Genomic DNA, 18,444 nt, shown 5'->3' with positions numbered 1-18,444 from the left:
GGTAGGAGATCGAACTTACAACATGCTCGCTTTGGCCCGTGGACAGGAAGATTGTAGTCATATGTAAGTACTCTTCTAGAAAATTTCATCATGACTTGTAAATGGTCCCACTCTTATCTAATTTCCAAAAGCATTTATTACTAACTAATTAAATTTAAAAAAAAAAAAAAAGCACACGGTGTGGCTTGACTTTGAATCCTGGAAAAAGATTTTCAAATTTCAACCCTTAAACCGACATGGGACATGGCCCCTTCGCCCCACCAATCACAATTCTCAAATATGCCAAAAAGCGCACACCAAATCAGAACCTCTCCACGTATTTTCCTCTTGTTTCCTCTCTCAATTGCCATTGCCATTGCCAGCTTTATCCTCTTTCTCTCTCTCTTTCCATCCACCTTCCTTCTCTCCACTCTATAAAATCTCTCTTTCCTCTGTTTTTTCTCTCCGAACAACTTTGGACTCTGCAAAATCCCTTCTGGGTCTTCCCTAAATCTCACAAATTTTTCATCTTTCTCTGTTTTTCTCACTTGGGTTTTCGCCCATGGCTGCTTATACTTCCTGGGTGGATTCTGTTGACACTTCTCTCGACCTCAATCTCAACCCTCTCAGATTCTCCGGCGACGCTCCGGTGGGTGGTTCCTCTTCTCTTTTCTCGCACAAGGAGAAGAACTATTTGGATCTTGAGAGGAAGGTTTCTGTCAAGGAAGAGGTGGGTGTTTGACTTTTCAGAAAAGTTTTGGTTTTTAATTTCTATTCTTGAGTACTGATTTGGAATTTGGAATTGTTCTGTTTTCAGACTGGGGCTTTGATGGAGGAACTGAAGAGGGTGAGTGCAGAGAACAAGAAATTGACTGAAATGTTAACTGTTGTGTGTGAAAATTACAACACTTTGAGAGGGCATTTGGTGGAGCAAATGAACAAAAATGGGGAAAAGGAGATTTCTTCTTCGAGGAAGAGGAAGTCTGAGAGCAGCAACAACAATATGGTTGTAAATGGAATCAATGGGAATTCTGAGAGTAGTTCCTCTGATGAAGAGTCCTACAAGAAGCCAAAAGAGGAAACTATTAACAAAGCTGCTAAAACCACTAGAATTCAAGTCAAAATTGGAGCTTCTGAGTCAAATCTGGTAAGTTTTTCCCTTTTGCTGATGATGAACAAAGAAATGGAAGATGGGATTTTCAATCTAAACTTGGATTTCTCTTTTTCTTTGAATCTTTGAATTTGTAGGTTGTTAAAGATGGTTATCAATGGAGGAAATATGGCCAGAAGGTCACTAGAGATAATCCTTGTCCTAGAGCTTATTTCAAGTGCTCTTTTGCCCCAAGCTGCCCTGTGAAAAAGAAGGTAAATTTAACAGATTTTGAGCATTATTTTGATTTTTGATTTCGTCTTTTGTTAAATTCTCAAAAATGCTTAAAAGGGTTTTCTTTTACTTGATTTTTAGGTTCAAAGAAGTGTAGAAGATCAATCAATTCTTGTAGCCACCTACGAAGGGGAGCACAACCATCCACACCCATCTCACATGGAGGCGACCTCCGGCGCCGCCCGCTCCCTGAGCATCACCCCGGCGCCGCCCGGCTCCTCGGCGGCGCCGGCCATTTCCCTCGACCTGGCGGCGAAGCCCAATCCAAGCACCGACCCTAAAACCTCCTCCAATCCAAGATTCGACTCGCCGGAATTGCAACAGTTTCTCGTCGAACAGATGGCGTCTTCCTTAACGAAGGACCCCAATTTCACGGCGGCGCTCGCGGCGGCGATTTCAGGGAAAATTTTTCCGCATTAATTAATCTCGATCGGACTTTCGAAGTGTAAAATGGGACTTTTTCCTTGAGATTAATCTGTAAATACACACCGAAGAAAAAGAAGACAAGATTTGACAGGTCGTAGTAGAACTGTAGAAGATAGTCTGAAAGTTTGAAATGAAAAAAAGAAAAACGTTAAAAAAGAGTACAAAAAATGGGCGAAAACAGAGGATTCAATTTGGGTACTTGGTCGACGTTTTTGGGCCGTCGGAGGAATTATTGTTTCAAATTTGTAATGGCGAAATTCTTCAAGCAATTGAATGAATTCGATATCAATGAATATTCCCTCGCAAAGTTTTCAATTTGTCAACATTTTTTTTTTTGTTTTTTCTTCTATTTTGATTTGATGCCTTTTCTTATAAGTTATTTTTACGTTGATGGAAAGTCATTGGAATCATTAGATCTTTCCATTTTATTCCACTTTTCGTATTGTTTCACATTGAAACTAGAACCAGAATCTCTGCAAGTCAATTTCTTTTATAGTATGTTTTTATGGAGATTTAAGAGGGAATGATGAATTCTCAAGTCAATATTTTAATTTTAGCAACTTAAATTAGTCGTAACATTTGATATTGGTTAGAATCAAAGGTAACAAATGACTCAGCTCAGACATTTCGAAGATGAGGGAAGGGCCCATGATTTCGTAAATAGCTTGGCTTTGACTTGGGGATAATTCCGACCAGCGAGAAATCTATTGACATTTGATAAAAAAAAAAAAAACCATTATGCCATTGGGAGGATCTTCCAATTGTGTACACAAGTGTGGTGGATTCAGTACTAATTCGAAAATTGAAGTGTATGTGGCCGACCAGAATTGTGCATCAACAACATTAATACATTTGGAGTTATGAAAATTATACTAAATGACGTAAAATAAACATGTATTTATAAAATTATATTATTAACTGTTTTTTCAAAAGTGTCAAAAAAATGGTTTTTGGTTAGTCTCATATAATAGTTTGTAATTTATGCTAAATAAAAAATACATATTTATTTTGTGCTATTTTTGAAATTCTCTCATTAATATATATCTTGAGTAACAAGGATATATTAAGTTTTGGATCTTCGCCCCCTCTCCCGACTTAGCCACCTGCAACCAGGCTTGAAACCAAAAATTCCTATTCTGGTGTTGTTGATTTTCCTCACTACTCTTCTTCAACTAAAACAAAAGAATTGTCAAAAGAAGCAAACTAATAAACCACCCAAAAAGCCCCTAAAACTAGAATTGAAATATCCAAACTCGAGCTAAAACGAATATCCAACACAGTCAACAAAATCAACCCCTGAACAATATTTGTCCAACCACAAGAAGACCAATAATTAGCCACAAATTTTGAAAAAGTGACGATTCAACCAATCATATCTTGAGTTTGAATCTCTCCCCTCTCAACTTTCTTTATATAAAAGAAATTTTCCACTATAAGAAAAGTCTCAAACAACCCTTTAGAATTAATGTCTCACCTCTCTAAATAAAACTCTCTCACCAAAGTCTAAACCTTTTACAATATACCTCCATAACGACACATGAATTCTACTTATTTTAGTAGATGTGAAACAGCCCATTTGAATATAACTTAATATATAAGACACCTATTACTATTAGGCTTAATTTTCTTTTTGAATATTTTAATGATTAGACTCTTTACCTGAGTAAATTATATCAATGCCTCTCTAATTCCCACATACTAAATACTAATATTTAATATTCTCTTAGATAGATGTAGTCTACTTCTCAAAGACAGTAATTTTGACATTTGAATATCAGAAAGAAATCTTAGAAGTCTTGAATTGAAAATAGGAAATGTTTTTCTGTCAATGAGCAAAAGTCCACCAGTGTTCAACTGCATTATGTCCTTCAGGAATATAATAAGATTGTTTTATTTAGCATTGTCATAATACAAAGAAAATTTTTACAGATTCTGCAAGCCAAAAACAGGGTCTACAAATCCTTCTCCTAGCCCATAACTTTTGACAATGATTGAATTCCTTCTTGCTCTTTGACCTAATCAGAAAGCTTTGAAGTAAATTACCAGAACATAGAAAGTAAATTCTCTTCTGGAAAAACAAAATTCATTACCAAACAGTCCTTTAGATTTCAAGTTTCCCAAAAACTCGAACGAGAAATGCATCATAGTGAAGAGAACCTACAAAGTATATGGCAAACTCTTATTCCTAGTAGTAGTTACAGACAATTGGCAAAGTAAGTAGAATTGAGGACATTATGAAAAGCTCAAACCAGGATAACATTCAAAATTCCAAGAGCTTTGATCTTGTGGGGTGGGGGATTACCGGGTTAACGGGTACTCAGAAGCGGCCCAAACACACCGTATGTCAATCCTGTCTGGTTGTTCCAAGATTAGTCTCTCACAAATTTAACTTTGAGGCTTTGCCCGAGTTGTGGGATCTTCCTTTGATTCAACTTGCATCATAAAGACGTATCCCAGCGTCAACAGCAGAATATATTGCAAGGGTACCCAAGAAAGACAAGCAAAAATGCTCAAAATGCTTCCCACATACTGAGGATCTCTTATATATCCAAATGGAAATTCTGTCACCCATGGAATGTTCTTCCCAAACCGTACTCCATAGTAAACACCGGATTCACCCAGTAACTGATAGACCCTATAATTTGGCAGAAGACAGAAGAAAGAATTACTTTATAATACAAGCCGGAGCAACACGATATTGTTTTCATTCAATCGAGTCTGGAAAACTGCAGCAACATTGTAAAAAATTGAGGTCCAATAGTCTCATGCATCTAATCGTACTTGACCCTGTCCGGATTGGCCTGATGGTTATAGAGGTGGGTCAAAAAAATATATAGACTTTGAGAGAATGGGTTGAAACTCATGTGGCCACCAACTTAAGATATTAAAATCTACCCTACTAGGTTAGACAGGGACAGTTGTCCCATGAGATCACTTATGTATCCTTAAATTGGCCTAAAAATTTAGGATAGGACATCCTAAACTCGAAAATCTTGATTATAGTTTCTTTGCTTTTAATTAAAACACTAGCAGCCTGAGATGCTTATTCTACGCTTGTTTCTGAATTTTCAAGCTTGAGCATAAGAAACGAACATTAATGTAATCTTAGTTGTTTTTACTTTGTTATATAGTAATAATCACAAAAGATCTATCTTGTGAAGACTACCAATCATATGAGGCAATTATACTGGGAAAATGCTGTCTCTAAAGCTTGTTTGACCATTGCAAGCATCATTTTTCATCTCTGAAATCAATGAAAGAGTATCCAAGAGCAGATAAAGTTCACATAATGAATTTGAACATATATTTTAGTAATTGCTTGGATATTGCAAACCAACGAAAGGACATCTATGATAGATTCTTATTCATATTAAAAATTCCATTCCTCAACCCAAGAGCAGATAAAGCCAATTCCTTAGATTGCAATCATTCTCATCTCATTAAAGTACACAGAATCCGAGGCAAGAAAATGGCCCTTGCAACTATTGATTTCTAAATTTATGTGCTCACTTTGGCGCAACAATCTCCACACTTTCACTTTTTACTGTTGCATTATGATAGGGGAAAATCTTGATATAAACCTATCCACATCAATTTCTTTCTTCTTTTTAATAGGAAACAAACTTCCATTAACACCAAGAGAAATAAATTGGGTGGTTGAGGCATCAACTTAAACGAAACTAGCAGACTAAGTACAGTCCACTAGAATAGCATTAATAAAAAAATATGTACATAGTTACAAAAAGATTTTGAAGATAGGAAACTTTATAGAAGTACTATAAAACGCACAACTTCTAAGTTTTTTTTCACTTCCTCGAGAAGTATTCTTGAAAAGTCTGTAACTTCTACGAAGTCAAATTTCAGGAAAATCCCCTCGACACCACTTTTCTCAAAGGTAACTTTATAAAGTTGTTCAAGGCTAGAGGGGAAGCATTCTTTGGGAAAGACAGAACCAAGTTGAATTCTTATAAAAGTGATAACCAAGGATGTGAGCACTGGGAAGCACAATACAGTAATCCTTAATAGAAATGAAAAACAGTACTCGGGACACTGCAGCAGCCTCAGATAAGTCGGTCACACCAAGTATTCACTTCCTTTCTTTTGGAAAAAAAATTTTTTTTCATCAATATATGAAAAGGAAAAATGTTCAAGATAGAGGACTCCGAAAGGGTGAAAAAATAAGAGAGAGAAGAAGAGAAAAATAAAGCAGAATTAGCACAACAAGAGTACAAACTCAAAAAAGATAAAAAAGCATTCTAAACCAGGTCTCAGAAAACTGCTTCCTACTAAGCTTGAAAAACCAAAAGAACTTCAGAGCCACGACCGCTTGATGTATAAAACCTTGTAGCGAAGACCAAACTCCAAGTATTTCACTTTCTAGGACCTACTTTGGTGCAACAACTATTTCTTACCCAAAAAGTACATGGAAAAAAAAACCTTCCACATATACATCAACTGAATGGTCAATTGGAGAATGAAGAGATTGATCACGATCAGCGATAGCTAAACTTGAAGATAGAAACTGAAATCAAATTTCGTCTCTCTCTCTCCCTGATAAAGAAGAGATTGCCAATGATTCTAACCTTTATTAAATGCTAATAATCTCCTAATGAAGTAATCTTAAGAAGTAAAGAGAAATTTAATCATTAAATTCACAGGTAGGATCGCTTTTCAGACGCTTTTCAGATCATTAATAAATCGTTACTTCCACATATCCAGCTCGTAAATTTCCTCTCATCAATATAGCAAGCAGTAGCACAAAAGTTAAGTCAAGTAGGCTACTATACAGATTGAAGGCAGATTTCAGCACATCAGAGAGAGAGAGAGAGAGAGAGAGAGAGAGAGAGACCTGAAGTTCAAAAATTGGCCAAAGGCCATGAGGGGCCAGAAGTAGAGAGGCGGCGGCCATGAGAAGGAGGAGACGTGGAGGATGGAGAGGAACTGAAGCAACTTGAGAAAGATGGAGACCCGAGCCATCAATTTGCAGGGTTCGCGCCATTTCCCGCAAAAATTCGCCCATAACTGTGGACGAGTCCATAAGACGTAGTAGAAGGGAAATGGCAGCAGCACTCCAATTCCTGCGATTATGCCCATTCTGATTCTGATTCTGATATTTTTCTCACCGGAATTTCCTCCACTTTCTCGGGAAAATGATCCCCGTCGGAAGAAGGATCAAGGAGGACGAAGCCTACCCGTTTTAGTGGATGCGGACTGATATGGGCTGAGGCCCAGATGGGTAATGGGCTATTAGCCCAGGTGGGTATGTTGGGTTATAAGTTATTGGGCCTGAAATTTTGACCAGAAAAGGTTGGAATCAATATGGGCTATGGCCCAGAAAGGGTGCCGTGGGTTGACTAATTGGGCCAAAATTTGTGACCAGAAAGAGTTGGACTTTTGTATTTACCATGATTTGAAGTTTTGAAAGGATCCATTTTCATTGGACCATTCTCTCTTATTTATCTTTTTTTACTAATTTACCCTTGATGAAATTATGAACTTTGGTTTTTCTTCACAATAATAGTAATAGTAAATAACAGCTTTGATTTTTATTTCTTTACTAAAACATTTTGATTTTCGTTTTCAGTCTTAGTTCCCGATAAAATCTCAACATGAATGCAGGTAAAATTAAATTGTTTGGTTGATTGAGTTTAGGCAAAATATATTAGAAGTGCAATTGTCTCACATCCGAAAGATGAGTGTGCTCCAACTACTGACTCCATGACTTTGGGTTTCATTCATCCCAACTGAAAATATTTTAAGTAGTTAGCTGAACAATATTTACTTTAAGAGAGTGTTTTGTATAATTGAGATCGAAGAGAGAAGTTTGTATCAGTGTAATAATTTTTTACATAGTAGACTTTCTCAATTACTTTCTGCTTATTCATTCGAATGAAATAAGTGTTTTTTTACACATCAATGAAACTTAAAATATGGATGAAGCAATGTAATTATATACATAATAATATGAAATGATTACCCATTAAATTAAAAAGCGAGGACAAGAGCATTTAAGAAACAATATCAACATATTGTCACATGATCATTTTTTTATTTCATTATTTTTTTAATTATTCATTATTTTTATTTTTATTATTAAAAGAAAGGTTAAAATCCGAATGATCTATTATGCTAATATCATTTGGCCGAACAAACCATCACATTGCAAATCTTTAAAGCATTATTATTGTTATTCATATTTTAATTAATAAAAATAAGAAAAAAAAAACAGTGGAACACAGCTGTAGCATTTGGCTATTGACACACAAAACTACTTTAATTCTCAATATAACTTTATTTAATAAAAGAAATTGAAAAAAACACTTTCCAAAGCATCACTTTTCTCTATTCTCATTATCATTTACAAACTTTAAGGAGGCTTTTATTACGTGACACATGGTGCTCCACACATTATGGTGCTAATATATATATATATAAACCAACATTGTAATATTAAATTAGGTCAAATTTCATAGATTGGTCACCTTATTTTTTAAAATGTGCAATCAAAGATCAAATTAGCTTTATATTAGTTGAATAAAAGTTGTTATAACATATTGCTAGTCTTTATTTATTCAACTCTTATAATTAATGTTTCATTACTTGGACATTTTCAGTAATTAAAAAGTGGAGATTAATTGAGGGATTTTTTTAATTTTTTTTTTAGATTAATGCTTTCAATATGTTAAGGAAAAAAATGTAAGTTTTAGTCTCTAATGTTTATCCCACTTTTAATTGTTCCCGATAATTTAAGAAATTTGTATCAAATTTCAATAAGATCCAAATTTAGTCATTTAATTTGTATCTAACTAATAGTTCAGATATAAAAATGATAATATATTAATGTATTGGTTAATTTGTGTTTCAGTTATCCGAAAAAGAAAGAGAAGTTAGACCATAAAGAAAATCTTGCTAGAAAATTGTGAATATTCAATTGTAGAGATTAGGAGAGAGAGAGGAAAAAAAGTATTTGATCACTTTTTATGTTTAAACTTGGAAATAAAATAAATTGACCATTTTATATTAACTTATTTTGACAATAAATGAGAAGAATGAATAAGGTAGCACAAGTTGTTAGGAAGATCATGTCTATCTCTTTAATGTGGAATGTTTTGCCATTACCTTTAGTCATGAAAAGTTGATCATGTCCTCATTGCCACTATTCCCATCATAATTTATTAATGCATAAAACAATGGGAAAGATTAAAAGATAACTAATTAAATATCATCTTACCAATTGAATAATCCAAAGTTAGTAGGTTTGCTAAGAAGTCATTTTTGGCCTTCTTGCCTTATTTTCTCAATCTTTTTTTTATTATTATTTAAAAGACTATGAGAAATCTAAGAAAATTATTTGCATATCAAATTTTATATTATTAATTTGTATTCATCTACTTTAGAACCATCGAGACATTTCAAATGGATATTAAAATAACGTAATATCTCTATCGTATCGTTAATTAAACATTTCAATTCAGATCTATCTTTTAAAAATATTTTGGCAGACAATCATTATAATAACATAGAATGCTTAAGCTTTATTAGTATTAATTTTTTAAAAGTTATATACTGAGTTACATTCAAATTGACTAAATGATTAGATATTAACTCATTTTAACTAGTTGACATAACTAATGTAACCAAGTGAAAGGTGTTTCTATAATGTAATCGCTAATCATGATTCGAGCCTACATGCACCTATATACTCTGTCAATAATAAGTCCAATCCACTATTCTAACCTTGTATCTAATATGTATACTTATTTTAATCAGAAATTCAAATTAATTTCTTTTAGTAAAGAGATTCTTCAGTGTGAAATAGAAAGTTAACTACCTAATGGGCCTACAAATTATGAACTCCAATAATCTATTATTAATTAATAAACTATTTAAATAATATTTAATTATTTAAAATAGTATATTAACTATGGCCTAAATGTACTAGTCGACCCTTCCTTCTGGACACTTCAAACTATTTTATTTTCCTATGTTATGTTGCGAAAAACAACCAATTTTTTTAAAACAAGTGAAAAATTTATTTCTTTAAGAGTTCATTTGTAAACATTTTTTCTTTCAATAACTTAACTATTAAAGCATCTATCAATTTCCATTTTTATGAATAATATAAATCATCTCATCGGAGAAAAAAATAGTGTTAGAGATATGAAAGTGAGTAAACTCGATCATTTTAACATATTTTTAAAAACAATCCCGCTATTGTTCATCCTTCCAAACCTATGAGATTGTGAACAATAATTGCAATTTGTACAAATCGTCTCACCATCACAATTCTTAAAAAAATAGTTCTGAAACCAAAAGTAGAAAACTAACCCAAAAACAATGTTCTAGACAAAGCCCTTTTGAACTTTTTTCTGCCCCCTCCAAAACATTCTTGGCTTCTAACACACACAATGAAGCTTGATGAAGAAGAATATATACCCTAGCTAGTCAACATTGTTCTTTGCAAAAATATAAAATCTTGCAGTCGAATATTTTGCATGTCATCTTAATCAAAAACGTAAGCCAAAGAATAACAGCCACACAAAGTAAATCCCCATATTATATTAAATTAAGAAAAAAACCAGCTGCATATAATTAATATAAATGATGTCACTCTCTTACATTAATCCTATAGTTTAATTAATTTTCCTTGAACTTATAAGATATTCATCCATATGGGTTTTCAATTTCATGGATAACCAATCAGAATGTCTATTTATTTTTGGGAAAGATATAGAACATTCGAAGAAATCTGAAAAGCTAAAAACAAATAAAGAAAGGCATAATAAAATATCTAAGAGAATAAGTTAATATATATTTGGGCAAATATAATAAGTGTGACAAAAGTGCTATGTGAACAAGAATATAGAAATCTAATTAACTTTGCAAATAATTCAACTTTTTTTTCTCTTTTTAAACTTGATGGAAGAGAATAATGTGTACATGAAATATGAAAAACAAAACATGGAGAGCATTTTATGGAGATATTCATATTCAGATACAGCCAATGGAGTTCTCTTTCAGACGCTAAAATAATGCAAGTCTATAATGTTGGTGACGGCTCTACTTTTGATTGATTATCTTTTCTTTTATTTATTGTTGAAAGTTTTTTGATGTTGTTTAATCAATATACCTAATAAAAACCATATCAACTCTAGCTAGCTAGACTTTTCAGAAGAAAGAAAGAAAGAAAGAAAAGAAAAAAAAAAGAAGAAGAAAAGGGATACTCTAGCTATCTAGGAGGAATTCTCACTAGTGGCCTTGTTGAACGTGTTATAATTATCCATTTAAATACCTCTCAAGATTATAAAGGTGAAGAATGGGGGAAGAGTTGCTATCAAATCCTTCATTCTAGATTGAAATTCTCATTCTCTATCACATTCCTATTCCTTTTCTACAGAGATTATGAAGACAGAGCTTCACAAGAGAATATATTTTCTTTGCTTTCGCATCTCAACATATATTTCGAAGAATTTCTACCCCCATTCAACAGTGATCTGATTAGAGAGTCCTTTCAATAAAGAATTTCCACAAGTGTTGAGAAAAGAAGAGAATAGCAAATCTTGACATCTATTGGTACCATTGATTAAATTATTTAAAAATTATATAGGATCTAGAATGATACAGATTTACGTATGTTATTATTGTATGGTTATGAAATAGAGTATTCATACAATCACTTACAAATCATTTTTCTCACGCACCCATATTCCTTTATGAGAACAATAATCTTAAGGACTGGGTCAAATATATTTAGATAACCTCCTGAATTTAATTATGGTGTCGAATCCCAGTATAGGTATGATATTTGTGGACTATATTCACCAAACTTCGTATCAATAAAAATGCTATTTCTATATATAAATCTATGATGTATCCTACTATTAACTGATGTGAAACATTAGTGGCATTCTAATATCGTTCCCACCTATAATTGATATGTTACTTTATTCATATTCTAACATCTTAGCTTGACTTGACTCCACATCCGTACAATTTTTTCTCTCAAACTACTAAGTTTAGATAATGCCAATTAATTCACGTTTATCTCAACATGTCCCCCAAAATTTGCTTTCAGATTACTAACCGTGTTTTATTATTATTATTTTGTCTCGAAAGAAATTGTCTGTGACAACAGAACTGGTGACAGAGACCCCAAAGTAGCAAAATTTCAAATGAAATTCTCTTTTTCCCCTAATAGAAATGTTTTTCAGCACTGGTATTCCAATGCAGCCCCTCAATTTGAACAGATTTATCTTTAAAAAAAAGGATCTCAAAGTTCTAAAGGCAAACCTGATTTCTCCAATCAACTTTTATGAATATTGCTGAATTCTCGTTATCTGCAATAACATGAGAACTTGTCATCTAGAGAAGATAAATTAAGTTAAAAAAAATAAAGAGAAAGAGAGAGAGAGGGAGAGAGAGAGTTATGGCAAAACGATGATGAAGGTCACAAGGCCGCCACATGCTGCGCAGTCTGGTGGAAACATGTTCATAAGGCATGCTCTTTCTCTTTTGCCATCTCCACCAATAATTGGTGAAAGGAGGCATATAATATATGGAGACTACTCTCATTTCTCTACAAAGAAAGATTGTTATACAGAGACTGAAGCACGCATGTCATGATCCCAACACCATTCACACCCTACAAAGCTTCTGCCAAATTATAATTGAGTCTTTCGAAGCTAAACATATTTATATTTGAACCCATAAAATTGGATTTATATAATTCGAGACTCTAAAGTTGAGCCTGCCAATGTTATATGAAATTTTACTTATTTCAAACTGAGTCCCTTTATTTTTTCTATGGTGAGAAACCAAGCTTTCGTTAAAAAATTTGAAATAAAAAACAAGGGCATACAAAAAAACTAACCCCTCAAAAGAAGTCAAAACTAACAACCACCCATCCAAAAGAATGAAACCTAATTGATAATGACAAAATGGCTTAGTAACCGATGCCCATAAAGAGGTATCAAAACTAACAACCTCCCACACCTCTTCCCAGGGCCTCTCCGCCCCTTTAAAAATTCTACCATTTCCCCCAGCCATAAATCTTACAAAACAGCGGAAAAGAAATGTCAAACAACCCTATACCCTTATCATGAAAGGGACCTACTCTATCCTAAAACAACAATCCCTATTGTGCACCCACAAGATACCACAAGCCGAAACAAAGCGACACCATAACTCGTGCGCAAATGAGAACTCCCAAAGAACATGATTGAGATCCTCCGATGCAAGCTTGCATAGTCAGGTCCAACACAAAGTAGGAATACTTCTAAATACATTCTAAGATGTTAGCTCTCCCATCGCCAAACTATGAGTTTACAAATTCTACATAAACTCTGATATTTAAAACCTATTTCTCAGGCTACGCAATTCAGAGAATCGTAAACTGAAACCAAACAAAAAATGTAGAAATCCAAACTTTGTAACTCAAGCTACACGTACTCAAGCTTATTCAAATTACGAGCAAAACATTCCCTAAGAATTTAAATTTCTCTTCTCGAAAACTTGTATCTTTGTTCAAAAAGGAAAAAGAAAAAGAAAAAGGTACCTTTGTAGTATATAACAAGATAACTTCATTCAAGGACAAGTATTTTTGTACAAAAAAGTGTTAGAATATTTACCATGTCATGACTCACATGACATTATTTCATACATGGAACATATCAAGTTATTTTCAGATTCTGTATTTAATACTTATAGTGGCCCACTCCAGACAATTCGAACGTATCCCATTCACTTCTCTAACAAATTGTCCTTTCAATCCTGGTTCTTATGTGGTTCAAACTAAAAATGTGACAATAGCTTTGACATTAACATCACTTGTACAAAAAAGAACCTTAAGATCTGACCACTTAAAATAGCTCAAGGACGAATCTCGTTAACATGGGTCTTGGAACACAGCTTCTCTTCTCATAATGCTATAACCAAAATCAAACTGCACCTGGACCAGGTTGAGCTGATCAATAGAAGAGCTAAAAGATTATTAGCTTTCGATCATGATTGGCATCACCATCACCATCACAATCACCATCATGAAGGTCTCATCATAGCCACCAGTGACTTTAAAATATAAATGCGAGAGACTTTTTCAAGTATCTTTCTTTTTTCTAAACCTTATATTCTTGTTGAATATAAAGGTGCTTTGCTTATGAGTAGCTAATGAAACAATAATTGAAGAAATAATTAAATCCACCTGGTTAATCATAGTCATTAGGAAAACATTATTAATCAAATACATCTTAAAGCTATGATTAATAGACTTAAGTGGGAAAACGTGGATTAAGGAGAGGCACCACTTGAGGTGAGACCCACTTAATTAGAGTTTCTAAAATGGTGTGTATAAATATAGGGAGATGGTGGAGTTGAAGCTCCAAACACAATCCTAAGAGGGTTTTTAGCAGTGGTTTCCTCTGTCAAAACTATGGTGCTGAAGATAGCTGATGAATATAGGCCACCAGTTGTTTCAAACACAGAGGGGAATAGTAACTTGGTTGTAGTGAGAGAATATTGTGAAGAGAGAGATAAGGTGTCAGTGGAGAAGATGGAGACGCAGTGTGATGTTGGACAGAAAGGGAAGCCTTCTATTTTCACTGATCTTCTGGGCGATCCTATTTGCCGCATCCGCCAATTCCCTTTGCACGTCATGCTGGTAAATACAATATACATATATATGCAATCAACTAGTGAAAATGATGCATTTATTTCTGTGTTTGAAGTGGTATTCTTTAAACATAAATTAAAGTTTCGTTTGGGATATTTTATTTTCTCATTAGGTGTTTTTTTGGGAATTGCGTGACAGGTTGCAGAGTATGGAGAAGCAAGAGATATCGTAGGAGTTATAAGAGGATGTATCAAACATGTGACAACAGGTCATTCTCATCATGTTCTAAAGCTAGCTTATATTTTGGGCTTAAGGGTCTCTTCTACTCACAGGTCTCTTTCTCTCTCTCTCTCTCTCTCTCTCATCTCTCTCTCTCTCAATATGTTCCTAATATACTTCAATCTGAACAGAAGAGTAGAATCTCTCAATTAAAAAGTTTGATTAATTGGATATTAGATAGCTCTATTAATCATGAACAAACTTTTTTACATTTTAACATAAGAAGTTTTATCTTCTCTAAATGTTCATCTAGTTTTAACTTGAAAACGATATTCTAAGAATGGATAAAAAACAATTAAAATTATATTTGAAGCTCTTAAAATTTTAGGAATGAGTTTGCTATCTACAACAGTAAAGCCCACAAAGTACTCTGTTCCCCACAAACATAAGATAGAGAAACATAAAAGAAATAAATAAATAAACAAAGAAATATGGATCAGGTTCCACCATAAAGTAAAGCAAATGTCTTGGTATCTAGGCAAAATAAGGGCCAAATGCTATTTATGAGGCCAACTATTTGGCTTGTTATTGGACACTTGTATAGAGGGGACTAGCTTACCATTCAATTAAAAATAAGACAACATATTTGTTCTCTTTGTTCCTTCTTAATACAAAAAAATATTCCATCTTTTAACACACTTTGGTCCACAAGACTTTGCTTATTCCTGACAGCTTTGGTCCACAAGAATCTACTTTCTCTCTCTCTCTCTCTCACAGTTTCTTACATCACACTATCTGTGCTAGTCAAAGAAGAAAATATGGTAAAACCTAAAAAATGCAAAAAGTTGACAGCAATACCCAAAAATTCTAAATATTGTTAAATGCTCATGCTATACAGGAGGCTTGGAGTTGGCACAAAACTAGTTCAACATCTAGAGGAATGGTGCAAGCAAAAGGGTGCAGACTATGCATATATAGCAACAGAGTGCGCCAACCAGCCCTCCATCAACTTGTTTACACAAAAGTTTTCATACACAAAATTCAGATCCCCAACAGTGCTGGTTCAGCCTGTCCACGCTCATTACAAGCCAATAGGCTCTGGGATCACCATTGTTCGTGTTCCCCCACACGTTGCCGTTAAAGTTTATCACCATCTCTTTGCAAATTCCGAGTTCTTCTCCATGGACATAGATGCCATTTTGTCCAACAAGCTTAACTTGGGAACTTTCATGGCAGTCCCCAAGAAGCTGCTCCCAAAGTGGGACCCTGAAACAGGGATCCTCCCTCAAAGTTTTGCAGTCTTGAGTGTGTGGAACACTAAAGAAGTTTTTAAGTTGCAGGTGAAGGGAATGTCGAAGCTAACTTATGCATGTTGCATGGGGAGTAGATTGTTAGATTCATGGCTTCCATGGCTGAGATTACCTTCATTTCCAGATGTGTTCAGCCAATTTGGAGTGTATTTCTTGTACGGACTATCCATGGGAGGAACTAATGGGCCACGCCTCATGAAGTCTCTATGCACATTCGTGCATAACATGGCCAAGGACGATGTGGGATGTGGGGCAGTGGTGACAGAGGTAGGCCAACAGGATCCTGTGAGAGTGGCCATCCCCCATTGGAGGAGACTTTCATGGAATGAAGATTTGTGGTGCATCAAGAAACTGGCAAATCTGCAGGGGGATGAGTGTGAAAGATCTGAAACGTCTGATTGGATCAAATCTCCACCGTCTTCATCAGGGATATTTGTTGACCCCCGAGACATCTAAGTTTCTTTCTTTCTTCTTTTCTTTTCCTTTCTTTTTCTTCTCTCTCTCTTCAGTACAGAAAATGACAAAGTCCTGCTGTGCACTGTCTTACAGTACCAAAAGGAATGTTCATAAATCTTTAGCCTAGTCCTTTTTCTTTTAAATACTCTTCAGCCATTGACATCTGACAGAAGCTAAGCTAAGCTAGCTTACTCTTTTTAATTCACGTTCCAATCATTGGTCTTGAACAAATTCTCGAAGTCAGTTGAGAGATAATATAAGAAACTCCATCTCATTCTCAACATATTACACTCCTTTAATTTAGAGATTTGTTTTATATAGTAAGAAAATTTTCTCCAAGTTAGAGAGAGGAAGAGAAGAAATACGATGGCTGGAGGAGCCTATAACTGAATAGAGGTGGTTGAAAAAGAGAGGGTTGCAAGTGCGGTGAGGATACATGGATGAATTAAATTTTCAAAAAAATAGTAACAAGACACAATTGAAGGTGCAATTAGACCCCCTTTTGCATTCTTTTAAATTTTCTTCTCTCCCCTTTTCTTCTCTGCTTCCGGGCTGACTCCATCTCTCTCCTCCAATGACTATGAGCCATCATAAAAAGAAGATAGATGGTGGAGAAATTTTGAGTAATTCCATGATATTGCCACTAATATTTAATCACATGATTAGCCATTAAAGTAATATGATATATATTTTTTTTTTAACAAGAAACGAAATTTTTATTGATAGATGAAAAGGAACATATATATATTTTTTTAACAAGAAACGAACTTTTCATTGATAGATGAAAAAGAACATAATGTTCAAAGATGAGTAACAATAAAATGTTCAAAGATGAGTAAAGTTACTGAGGAAATTTCAAGAATAGAATGAAATGGTTTGAGAGCTTAGAGACATTTATGTAATACCAACTAAGGAAATTTCAACACTCAATTTAGTGTTTGAGAGAGTAATTAAGTAAAATTTTACACATGTGCATGATGGTCGGAATTGGTCCAAGTGAAGTTGGTTTGCTGTCAAATACTTTAACCATTGAGATAAGGGACGTTTAGCTTGATAGAAATACACTAGTATCAGTAGTATGTACTTCAATAATTATTTTACCCTGTTGCGGTCTTCTTCAACCCTTTATTTCCTTAAAATTCTCTTTTTTATTGAGAAATGACAACATAGAGAAATATATAATAAAGTTCGAATTTTTATATAAGATCCTAATGATCTCATTCATTGTGAGAGCCAATTTTTGGGCATGTACTTTTTGGTAAGATTAGATCACTGTCAACTAGAGTTCTTGATAAACCTTTATCTAAAAGTTTTAAATACACTAACAAGGGATAGATGAACTGGTTGTGCGAACAGAGTAAATCAATTAGAAAAAAAATTGTGTGCTAGCCCGCAATGACAGAGTATAATACAATTGGTGCCTACTTGAAACCGATACATGATATAAGGTAAGTTTTCTGGAACCCTAATTTTGGAGTTTGTCCTTATTCAAATACACGGCATGGATAAAAGGTCTCTCTTTTCAATCACATTACATTACCAAATAAATAATGAATTTGCTTGTAAGGACCTAGATGGGTTTACCTTTTATTTGATAAAAAGTCTCTCTTTTCATGGATGGACTCTAATTAACCGGGTCAGAACAACATCAATGAGAGACTACAAGTAAATAGGATCAACCATTGACAAAAGAAGCACTCTAAACTAATCATCAGATGACAATTGAAAACCATGTAAGACGGTCAGTTATACTTTTCAATCTATCCGACCATTGGAAAGAAAATCAATAGGTATCTAATGGAATCCACATGATACATAGTGTCTTAACCCTTTTTTTGTTGAGCCAGCCACCAACACTCATTGAGTTTAATTCTTTAGTAACATCATCTGTTCTAATATTGTGGGTAAGTGATGGGAAATTCTAATTCTTTTTCTTTTTTCTCCATTATTTCTTTTTTGGGTTTGGCTTCCCTTCTTCATTTCTCTTATATTGGTAAAGACTATCAACCGACTCATCCCACTTTCTCGCTCTTGTCTTGTTAGCTTGGGAGGACAAATATGTT

At 34.2% G+C, this 18,444-nt stretch overlaps 3 protein-coding genes across 6 annotated transcripts; 2 read left to right on the top strand and 1 right to left on the bottom strand.

Annotated features, from left to right (window-relative positions):
- The first annotated feature begins 418 nt into the window (after positions 1-418).
- WRKY40 (WRKY DNA-binding protein 40) lies at positions 419-2,112 on the top strand. The gene is made up of 4 exons (XM_022297716.2): positions 419-709; positions 797-1,126; positions 1,228-1,344; positions 1,445-2,112. Exons 1-4 carry the CDS (start codon positions 542-544, stop codon positions 1,781-1,783), a joined length of 954 nt encoding a protein of 317 aa, XP_022153408.1. The 5' UTR covers positions 419-541; the 3' UTR covers positions 1,784-2,112.
- Positions 2,113-3,618: 1,506 nt separating this feature from the next.
- PLMT (phospholipid N-methyltransferase) lies at positions 3,619-6,973 on the bottom strand. Of its 4 annotated transcripts, XR_002602761.2 has the most exons (4): positions 6,639-6,972; positions 4,092-4,424; positions 3,880-3,946; positions 3,619-3,804 (listed from the first exon to the last, which is right to left on the bottom strand). XR_002602761.2 is itself a non-coding variant. In XM_088127034.1 (3 exons), the coding sequence occupies exons 1-3, from the start codon at positions 6,881-6,883 to the stop codon at positions 4,218-4,220; spliced, it is 354 nt and encodes a 117-aa protein (XP_087983160.1). In that variant the 5' UTR covers positions 6,884-6,973; the 3' UTR covers positions 3,619-4,217. The 4 variants fall into 4 exon arrangements, 2 of the variants coding, with proteins under 2 accessions (XP_087983160.1, XP_022153398.1); XR_002602760.2 differs by having other exon boundaries at positions 3,619-3,946; XM_088127034.1 differs by having other exon boundaries at positions 3,619-4,221; positions 4,320-4,424; positions 6,639-6,973.
- Positions 6,974-14,104: 7,131 nt separating this feature from the next.
- Positions 14,105-16,518, top strand: LOC111020955 (putative N-acetyltransferase HLS1). Its single transcript, XM_022297757.2, has 3 exons — positions 14,105-14,444; positions 14,595-14,728; positions 15,514-16,518. Exons 1-3 carry the CDS (start codon positions 14,217-14,219, stop codon positions 16,379-16,381), a joined length of 1,230 nt encoding a protein of 409 aa, XP_022153449.2. The 5' UTR covers positions 14,105-14,216; the 3' UTR covers positions 16,382-16,518.
- The last annotated feature ends 1,926 nt before the right edge of the window (positions 16,519-18,444 follow it).

This window comes from Momordica charantia (assembly GCF_013281855.1).
Source record: "Momordica charantia cultivar OHB3-1 chromosome 8 unlocalized genomic scaffold, Mcharantia_2.0 BLBB01000008.1, whole genome shotgun sequence".
Classification (NCBI taxonomy): Eukaryota; Viridiplantae; Streptophyta; class Magnoliopsida; order Cucurbitales; family Cucurbitaceae; genus Momordica; species Momordica charantia.
Note: the sequence above shows the minus strand (reverse complement) of the source record. Positions and strands in the feature narration are given on the sequence as shown.

What these genes read in the sequence shown, in the direction of transcription:
- PLMT (XM_022297706.2), bottom strand. Translation starts at nt 6,883, where the DNA reads ATGGGCATAATCGCAGGAATTGGAGTGCTGCTGCCATTTCCCTTCTAC. An exon ending in GGCCAATTTTTGAACTTCAG is followed by an intron (nt 4,425 to 6,638) that starts GTCTCTCTCTCT and finishes GCCAAATTATAG; the next exon opens with GGTCTATCAGTTACTGGGTG.
- LOC111020955 (XM_022297757.2), top strand. Translation starts at nt 14,217, where the DNA reads ATGGTGCTGAAGATAGCTGATGAATATAGGCCACCAGTTGTTTCAAAC. An exon ending in TCCCTTTGCACGTCATGCTG is followed by an intron (nt 14,445 to 14,594) that starts GTAAATACAATA and finishes ATTGCGTGACAG; the next exon opens with GTTGCAGAGTATGGAGAAGC. An exon ending in AGGGTCTCTTCTACTCACAG is followed by an intron (nt 14,729 to 15,513) that starts GTCTCTTTCTCT and finishes CATGCTATACAG; the next exon opens with GAGGCTTGGAGTTGGCACAA.
- WRKY40 (XM_022297716.2), top strand. Translation starts at nt 542, where the DNA reads ATGGCTGCTTATACTTCCTGGGTGGATTCTGTTGACACTTCTCTCGAC. An exon ending in GAGCTTCTGAGTCAAATCTG is followed by an intron (nt 1,127 to 1,227) that starts GTAAGTTTTTCC and finishes TTGAATTTGTAG; the next exon opens with GTTGTTAAAGATGGTTATCA. An exon ending in GCTGCCCTGTGAAAAAGAAG is followed by an intron (nt 1,345 to 1,444) that starts GTAAATTTAACA and finishes CTTGATTTTTAG; the next exon opens with GTTCAAAGAAGTGTAGAAGA.